We start from the raw sequence: 10,460 nt of genomic DNA on the forward strand, positions 1-10,460 counted from the left end.
TTTCCATTTCTGGTCAACGTTCCATCAAATTCACATATATCAGAATGTGTTAAATCCAATGGCTCAGATTCTTTAACTACTGATTTATGTGATTTCTTAGTTATTTTAGATTGACTGCAAAAAACACATTTTTCAAAGTGATTTGAAGATAGCTTTGGAATAAAACCTAAGTTACTCATATTAGATATGCAACGATTATTTATATGACAAAGTTTAGAATGCCAAGTATTAAAATCACACAGCATGTAAGCAGAAGGAGAAACTTTATTAATATCAAGATTCAATTTGAACATGCCATCAGTGGCGTACCCTTTCCCTACAAATACCTCATTCTTGTTCAAAGTAAATAAATCTGCACCTATGGTCTGAGTAAACCCAGCCTTGTTTAAAAGAAAACCAGAAACCAGATTCTTTCTCATCTCTGGAGTATGCATCACATCTTTGAGAATCAAAGTCTTTCCAGAAGTAAACTTCAGTTCAACATCTCCAGTTCCAGCAACAGTAGTGGTGTGGGAATCACCCAGCAACACTTTCTTATTTTCAACATTCGTGTATGTTTTAAACATAGCACGATCATAGCAGACATGGCGGGAGGCGCCAGTGTCTACCCACCATCCATCTGATCCTCCAATCATATTGATTTTTGTTATCACAGCTATGTATGGCTCTTGAGTCATGTTAGCCTGGGGAGCACCTGTCATTGAAGGATTTCTGCATTTACGTGCCATATGTCCCGGTTTTCCACAATTGTAGCAGAGGAAAGGCTCACCGGGATTATTCTTGGCAGGTGGATGTTGTCTAGCATGTTGAACCCTTGGGGGGTTCTTGTTGCGATTGGAGGTATTGCTCACATTGCGGTTCTGATTCTTAAAGTTTTTGCCAATAGGCTTCAGAACTGCACCTGTGTTCTTCCTTTTAGTGTTGTTGTGAGACACAACCAACACTTCATCTTTCTGATCTTGTCTGCGTGCCTCTTCCTCAATGCGCAGACGTGTGATCAGAGACTCCAAAGAGAATTCTTTGGTCTTGTGTCTGAGATTGTTTTTGAAATCCTTCCAGCCAGGAGGCAATTTGTCTATGATGACAGCAACCTGAAATTGCTCATCCAATGTCATACCCTCTGATATGATATCATGAGCAATTTTCTGTATCTCATGGGATTGAGACTCTATTGATTTATCATCAGTCATTTGATACTTGAGGTAGCGGCTAGCAGCATACTTTTTAGTCCCAGTTTCCTCAGTATCATACTTCTTTTCCAAAGCCAGCCAAACTAATTTGGCAGACTTATATGGGCTATAATAATCATAGAGATCATCAGCTAACCCATTCAGAATGAAATTCTTGCATAGGTAATCATTTTCATTCCAGAGAGCTAATTCCATAGTCATTTTATCCTTCACTTCCTTCTCAGCATCCTCAAGTACCACCGGAATACCAGTGTTCAAAACATAGGCAACTTTTCTCATAGTTAAATAAAACATCATCTTTTGTTGCCAATGTTTGAAATGATACCCTTCAAACCTAAAAGGTTTGTTGAGGTCATTGCTATTCGAGCCAGTAATATCTACGGTAGCCATAGCAGAACCAAAAATGTCTTAAAATTGTTGTAACAATAATTTATGGCAAACCGAAAAAATTACTGGCTGAGTCACGGACAATGTCGATTTCTTTAAGACGTTTCGTGACACTGCCAAAAATTGTGCAAGCAGACTATCAACCACGACGTCCCCAGGATAAAACAACCCAGATCACTGTATAAGATTCCCACTGTACTGAGGGAACCTTTTCTAGAATTACACCCTCTTATAATACTTGAAAAGTCACTCTAAAGCCACCCGAAAATATGACTTGAAAAGTCACTCTAATAGCCAATCGAAAAATGAGACTTAAAAAGTCACTCTTAAAGCCAACTGAAAAATATGACTTACAAAGTCACTCTTAAAGGCAACCAAAAAATATGACTTACAAAGTCACTCTTAAAGCCAACCGAAAAATGTGACTTAAAAAAATCACTCTTAAAGCCAACCAAAATTTTAGAGCGACAGAAAGAAAGAGGGAGAAGTTTGCCGGAAATGCATCGGCTGAAATATGGGAGGGAGAAAGAAAAGTTGAGGAAATGTTTCTCAACTGGGGCAAGGAAAAAAGAAGAAATGAGCTCTCTATATATAGGGAGTGAAACACTATTCAAGTGTTTATCCTGAGCGATATGAGACTTGAAGCCTTTTTTTTTTTCTTTCTTTTTTTTCAAACTTTCATCCTTTGTTCTAACAGATTCTAATGAGCTCCTAAGGATCCAACTTACTAAACTTTTAAGTAATTAAAAAAAATTAATCCCCTAAAATGGCATCAAAGAAAATGGCAATCGAAGTAATGATGCTTTTACAATTTGCATCAAGTTAAAAAATTGATCAGCTCAAATTCCATACATAACATGTTAACAGCTATATAAGGACAACAAGAATCTCTATAGACCAATGACAAAGCCAGCCTCTTGTCATTTTATAGCATAGCAATTGTCAACACCAACCACTACTATATTATATATATACATAAAAGCTTATTGAAGGTAAAACCACACAAGTTACATACAAACACTTATTAGAGAGAGGTAGAGATACATTAAGATGGAGTTTTCTTGCAAGGACTTCAAGGTGGGAAAATGTGAGGGAGAAAAAGTAGTAGATGGGGAAACCATGCCCTTGGTGCTAAAACCTCCAGTGCCTAACAAGAGTGACTTGGAATCCTTGCTGTTGGCTCTGAAGAACAACAAAGAATGGTTTGAGCAAATGATCATCAAGAACAGTGCTGTTCTGCTTAGAGGTTATGATGTCAAGAATGCTGAGGACTTCAATGAAATTGTAGAAATCTGTGGGTGGGAAGACATTCGTTATGTTGGACCAGCACCTCGCACACATATTCACAAAAGGGTGTGGACTGCCAATGAAGGACCCCTCTCAGAGTTCATCTACTATCACCATGAAATGGTTTTGGTAAGTCAAAACTCAAAACTATGCATTGACATTTGCACACCATGATATTTCATACACTTTACTAGTTTCTTGATATCAATATCATCATATTTCCAAGAATCACAGAATCATTTCAAATAAGTATTTTCAAACAGTTTTTAGTTTTCCTTTATTTTTATTTCATGTATTCTTGGTAACTCTCATTTCAGTTAATTACTTGGAAATTCTAAATCAAAAAATCTGAGGTTCTAATTAACAGAAAAGAAGGATTAAATTAAAAAACAACAGAATTTGAGATCACTAACCATTGTAGAGAACCTTTCAGTGAATTAATGAATTCCATCAGTTAATCTGATTATCTATATCGATCTGTTTGACCAAATAGAAACAAAGGTAGCATACGCATAAAATGTGTATAATTAATTTCACTAATAGACAATGTTTGACAATATTCTCTGTATATCCTTCTATTCATGATATTAAAATAGTTTGATTAATGTCATATCCTTTGAACGTTTGCACACACTATTACTGGAGCGGAAAGTGATGATGCGATGTGAACTAAGCACACTGATTATTTAATATGAATGTTTGAACTGGTATTGTATCCTACAACAACATATGTCAATATATATTTTTTCAATTCAGCTTCTTACATCATCTAGCAGCTTGCATATATTTCCTAATCAATCAAAACTATAATTTCAATGAAAAAGGTTTACTAGTAAAATTTGGTCGATTATTTGCATTTCATACAGAGCTTAACTTCATGCCGTTCTTGGAATTTTAAGGGCTAGACGAAAATAATTGATAAGGACTCTCTTATATATAAATATTAAAAAAATCTATATAAATGGTAAAAAAATCTATACATAATTTCATTAAACACGATATATTTTATTACGTTAAGTGAATAGAAAAATATTTCTTAAACAACCTTGAATCATTCACAACTTGAGAAAGAAAGAGAGAGAAAAAATACTTAATTGATTTGATTGATAATATAATGTGATAAGAAAAGAGAAATAGAATAAAAAAGTTGTTGATTAAGTGTTTGAAATTTTTTATTCTCAAAATATAATCACTCAAGTGAATAATATAATTTTAACAAAATTTATCATATTTTCACTTAATTTACTCTTATATTATCCTTTATTTTTTACTCCTCTCCCAAAAGAAAAAAATTACACACAAATATCTACATATAAGGTCATCCCCTAAAAAATATATAAACACTCGCAATATACACTAGATATTGGCATACAAGAGTGAGAGGATTATGTATATTGCTCTAATTATCTATCACATTTTAGTTTGACTCAAAAGATACATGAAATGAGACAAAAAAAAAAAATCAATCTATTTGTGAAAACAGTATAAAATAAGATATAAAAAATCAATGTACAATTATAAACTTGTTTAAAAAAATAATTGAGCCCCTTCGTTCTAACCATGATAACCATGGCCCTGGGCCATTACACCTCTAAACAATGCCCAGGGGCTAACCTTGCTTAACAACTTTCCTTGTGCATTTTAAACATGGTGGGTGATTTATTTATCAGATCAAGGAATTTCCCAAGAAAGTGATACTCTTTTGTGAGATACCTCCCCCTGAAGGGGGAGAGACCCCTTTTGTTCCAAGCTTCAAAGTGACAGAAAAGATGATGGAGGAGTTCCCAGAAGAGGTGAAGGAAATTGAAGAGAAAGGGTTAAAGTATACATTTACAGCTCCTAGTGCTAATAACGTCTCCTCCATGAGAGGTAGAGGGTGGGAAGATACCTTTGGGACCGAAGATCGCAAAGAAGCCGAGAAAAGGTATTTGCTTCTTTCAAATGCATATACACAACACCCACTAACTTTGTTCATGCATGTTGTTTGAGGGCTACAAAATGTCTAGGAATGGTAACAACACACTCTTAGATAGAGAAAATATTACATGATTAAAAATCATCATGCGCTTATCAATCTGTGTCATGTAAAAAAAACTAACTAATAAATAAAAGTTAATAAAATTAAATTATGTGTCAAATGGAGATTGTATAAGTCATGATATAGTCTCAAACTGGGACAATTTCTAGTTAAAGACACTTTTGTTGTTAACTGAAAAATACAAATCTCTCACTAATCACTGCACAAGGAGTGGGACCAACTAACTAGGGAACAATATACTTTATATGCTCTTTAGATTTTAAGAAAAAAAATAATATGATTTTCTTAAAGAATGTGCTGAAAACATGTTAGAAAAATAGTCCTTAGTATTTTTATTTTTTTTCTATTCAGTGATTTAGGTCTCCAAATTTCCAGTTTAAGAAATGAAGTTGGTATTTTCTAACATAAATTGCAGCCACTTCGAAATCTAAATTGGTTGTACTACTGGTGTTATTATCATATATAAATATAGCAGCAGCATGAATCTAGTTGAAATAATAATAAATTCTTTTTTTTGCACCAAATAATAATATATTTTTCTCTATATAAATTAGAATAATTTTCTTTAATAAGAGTGTTAGTTTTTTTTTTTTTTGAAAGGCAAACACTCTCATTGACATGTCTTATCCTACTTTTATATATTAAATATTTAATTTTATTTTTTTATTCCTTTCAAATATATTTCTTAATTTAAATTTCAAATGTAATTTAATTTAACAAATAGCCCAAAAAAATTCTTTCTCAACTATCTCAAACCACTATCCTTCTATCTTTATCTATATATTTGATATTCCCCCTTTTTTTTCTTTTTTTAATTTATCAATTTTATCATTGTTTTTAAATTGAATTTTAATATTTTTTAAAAAAATTATCAAATATTGAAAAAAGATCTTGAATCACAATATAAATTATTTATCGTAAATCTAAAATATAATTAATAATTTTTAAAATATTTACTTATTACAAACTTTAATTATAATATAATTTATATATTTGAAATTTTTTATTTATTATAAATTTTAGTTATATATAAAAAAATACATATATATTTACATTGAATAGGCTAAAATATTAATTAATCAATAAGTCACACTATTAATAGCCGTGCAAGTCAACTATACATAATACAGATATCTAAGGGTGTAATCTTAATGTCTTATACATTAAGTGCATCTCCAATTAGAACCTCTTGAGAGCAATATAACAATATTGGGAAACACCCTATTTAATCTGCCATATAAGCGCAACTACATAGGGAAGAGCAACGGCAGTTATTTACTTTTTAGTGGGTCCTTCAAATTTTCGGCTGTGTGGAATAAGTAGTGACATGGCATCTACTTAAAGAAATTTGTTTGGAGTGTAAAAATTAATTGGATTACTTAAAATAATTATTAAAATGATGTGAAAATGTAAGGATTTTTTTTATTATTAGCAAAATAAATACATTAATATAGAGGTAAAGGAATACCTTAAACCCATAAAAAAAAAAAAAAAAGAGAATCCCACGCTAATGATTAAAATTTATTTAAGTCGATGAGAAGACTAAAATAAAACATAACCACCAGTAATTACAAAAAGGCCAATCAAAGAAACTATTATGATACTGAGATGTAGAGAACAAAAGATCACCCCACTCAGAGTCAAGAATATCAAAACTTATGCTCTGGTAACTCCGCCCAAATTCGTGGTCCAAAAGTAACTAAAGAATGATATAAAATTATGTTTAGTGAGTTGCTCCATAAAGTTTCTCTAACAGCTATACGTAGAGAATTTAGTGAAAATTAATCTCTAGGCTCTAGCTATGCCATCATGTGTGGCTTGGTTTATTAAACCTTACATGTTTTGATTGAAAAATTGTTGCAGGGCAAATGCTCTAGGAATGGACGTGGAGTGGCTTCCAAATGGTGGGATCAAGACAATACTTGGACCAAGATGTTTAACCAAGGTATTTGAAGGAAGGAAAGGAAGAAAAATGTGGTTCAACACAGTAGTAGGGATGCATGGAAAAGAGATTAGCTCGGCCATGATGGCAGATGGAACAGAGATTCCAGAACATGTAGTGAAAAGGTGTGAAGAGATCATTGAAGAAGAGAGCATACAGTTCAAGTGGGAGAAAGGTGATGTTCTCTTCTTTGATAACTATGCTTTGCTTCATGGCAGAAGGCCTTCACTTCCTCCAAGGAAAGTCCTTGTTGCTACATGCAAGTAATTTGATATTATAGTAACCAAATTACATGCTAAGAAAGAAAGGGTATTGAGGATAAAAGCTATATGAATAAGTGTGTCATTTCACCAATATATGACAAGGAAAAAGCAATGTACTGTCACTTTTATATATTGCATCATTTATTGAATAAAATTGTTCTCTGTGCGCATAACCTACTTATATATGAAAGACCATCATTATTTTGAAACTAAATTATATGTGAAAATTAAGAAGTGATTACAAAATTGTACGAATTTGCTTGTCTAGCTATGTAAGATTTAGAGAAAAAGAAAATACATTTAGTGCAAGGGTGTAATAACAATTTATTCAAAAGAGATAATTCAGGTTGTAAGCTAATTTAAACTCAATAATTAAGGAATTTCTACAACTTTAAAAGGTTTAATTAAGTTTGCGAAAAAAATCTTTGTTTAGAGAGATAATATCGATCTAGAATTAATCTTACATAAGATAAAACTAGTGTAATAAAAATTTTAAATAGATTTTTCATCGGTTTCAACTATAGGAGTATTTTTCACAAAGAAAAATATGATTAAAATAAAAAAAATAAGGAAGTGCCCTAAAACTAATAAAAGAAAATTAAATTATTCAGTTGGTCCTAAACTATTTAAAATTTTCAAGTAACTAGGTCCCCTAAACTTTAAAATATATATATATATATATATATATATATATATATATTGATCATGTAATTTTTTTTAATTGTCTCTAAGATTTTTAAAACTGTTATAAATTATCTTTTCCTAGCAATTCCAAGACGTTATAAATTAACTCTATAGACCATGTTTTTTAGGTTTAAGAACCTACTTAAAAATTCTCAAATAGTTCCTGTACCAATTGGGTAACTTAACCATAAAACGCTAGTGATTATGTTGAAGTTCAAACTGATCAAAGCCGTCCATAGAGATAAATTATTTATAGGTTTTACTTTCCATTTTTCGTTAACTCACGAATTTCTTTTTCTACATTTTGTTGTCATGTGTCATTAATAAAATAGTAGAAGTAACATTTTTTTTATTTTATATAAACTTTACATCATATACTTTACAAAATGTATAATTAAACCATGATAAAACTACTCTCCTTTTTAGGGGTTGGCAAACATCTCTCTTATATGAGTTGAATAGCAGTGTTTTGTTTTTTTTTTTTAATAGCAGTGTTTTGTTTATTGAAAATGAAGTTTTTTTTCTTTATTAATGAGTCAAATACATTCTATAAAATTTTCCCATTAATAAATATAGCTAGTGGTAACTTATATTAGAAGTACGGGGGAGCTAATCTATTTTAATTGAGATAATTAAATGAATAAAAATACCATTAAAATAATTAAATAAAAATCTTAATACTTTAAAAATATTGCACATGAATAGAAAATAAATAAATAATGGAGCATTAAAAATTAATAAATAATAGCTGCACTGGCATAGCCCCTAACAGTTAGTGACAGATTTAGAACTCTAAGTCAGGTAATTTTTAAAAATTAATAATTATCATCATAAAAAGAGAGAAAAACTAAGGATAAGGAGTTCAAATATACAAGATTAAGAGGGACAGCGTATACACATTCAAGATACTAGCTCTTGTAGGTGATATAAAATCTCATATGCATAGTTAGCGTATTCAAAATGTTGGGGAGACAAGATCTGATCCGGTGATTATGAGCCTTGCGAGATACCAAGTTGTTCTACTCTACAATAAAGAGAAGAATTGATAACTAATGAACAAAAACTAAGATGGAATGTGTCCTTTTATCATATTTGTACAAATAAAATAAAGTATTTATACATAACGACAAAGAAACCCTCCTATGATTGTTGACAATAAAAATGAATAAAAAATGCAATCATAGCCCTTGTGCTTTTGATACGTATTTTATTAGTATATAGATAATTTCTTTTCAAGATGAAAATTACACAATTCAATCCCTAGAATGGATATTGTGTTGACATTGCTTTTAAGTAATATTACATTTAGTGTTGTTACTATGGTAGCCACAAGAATTTTTCTTTTATAAGAAAAAATATATTTTAAAATAATTTTCATTTTAGATTTTTAATATAACATTAATTATTTTTTTATACTTATATCTCTTATAATATTAATAATAAACAACAAAATTTATAAATAAACTAATTATGATAAAAAAAATAATTTTATAAAAATATTATTCATTTTTATCTATTTATTAATTTTTTTTATATGTGTAAAACAACATAAGATGACAACTAGTCGATTTGTAACATAACAACAATTATAATAGTAAAAGTTATTGTTACAAGCCTTTCAAAAAAATGAAGAAAAAAAAATATCTTTAAAACTAGAATCTAAAATTATTTGTTATTTTAAAATTAATTAAAGATAATTTAAAATTTACGTTTGAAAAATCTTACAACCATTTCAACTGTTATTATAAATACAATGCATCAAATCCAATACATAAAGTTAATAGTAACAATTATTTGTGATGCACTCATTTTATTGTCCCCTTGTCTTGTTATCAGAAAATGTTAGGATGAACTTAAATCCAACCCAATCAAGATCTAAAATATTTGAGATGAAGCCATGTCAACAAGTTTAACACACACATACATTGAGGATGATATATTATGTGAGAATAGTCATCTTATGTAAGAATAAGAATAATTAATTTCTACGGTTAGATTAAAATGAAAGTTTAAAATTAAAGTATTTTAAATTTAAATTAAAACTTCATTTAATCATAAAATCTCCATAAAATTTAATTTACATCAAAATTATCATCACAACCACCATCACCACGATCATCACCATGACCGCTATTGTCATCACCGCCATCGCCAACAATGACGGTGGCAACAATCATATTAGTGGTGACAATGATGATTACGGTAATAATTACAATAATGGTGATTACGATGACGATCTTAGTATAAATTAAATCTTTAAAATATTTGATTTTTTTATTTGGTTAATCTTATGAAGATTTTATGGTTAAATAAAATTTAAATTTGAATTTAAAATATTTTAATCTTCGCCTTTCATTTTAATCTAATGATTGATATTAATCATTCTCATTTTCATATAATGACTATTCTCATATGAAATGTCATATATATATATATATAGAGAGAGAGAGAGAGAGAAATGTAGAATAAAAGTTCAAAATTAAAATTATGGTATATTTTATAAGGAATTTGCTAATGGTACTCTTTCATTTTAGTTAGAGTATTTCAACAAGTTATAACAAAAAATAATCTTAAAATACACTAATAACTTACTATCATACTCCAACTAAAAATATGTATATTAACAAATGATTGGGACTTGGAATGTTTGCTAAGGTATACTCTTATTT

General features: G+C 29.9%; 1 protein-coding gene across 1 annotated transcript; it reads left to right on the forward strand.

Annotated features, from left to right (window-relative positions):
• The first annotated feature begins 2,565 nt into the window (after positions 1–2,565).
• LOC114414062 (clavaminate synthase-like protein At3g21360) lies at positions 2,566–7,288 on the forward strand. The gene is made up of 3 exons (XM_028378429.1): positions 2,566–2,993; positions 4,535–4,788; positions 6,766–7,288. The coding sequence occupies exons 1-3, from the start codon at positions 2,628–2,630 to the stop codon at positions 7,109–7,111; spliced, it is 966 nt and encodes a 321-aa protein (XP_028234230.1). The 5' UTR covers positions 2,566–2,627; the 3' UTR covers positions 7,112–7,288.
• Positions 7,289–10,460: the final 3,172 nt, after the last annotated feature.

Source organism: Glycine soja, chromosome 1, assembly GCF_004193775.1.
Source record: "Glycine soja cultivar W05 chromosome 1, ASM419377v2, whole genome shotgun sequence".
In the NCBI taxonomy this organism is placed as follows: Eukaryota; Viridiplantae; Streptophyta; class Magnoliopsida; order Fabales; family Fabaceae; genus Glycine; species Glycine soja.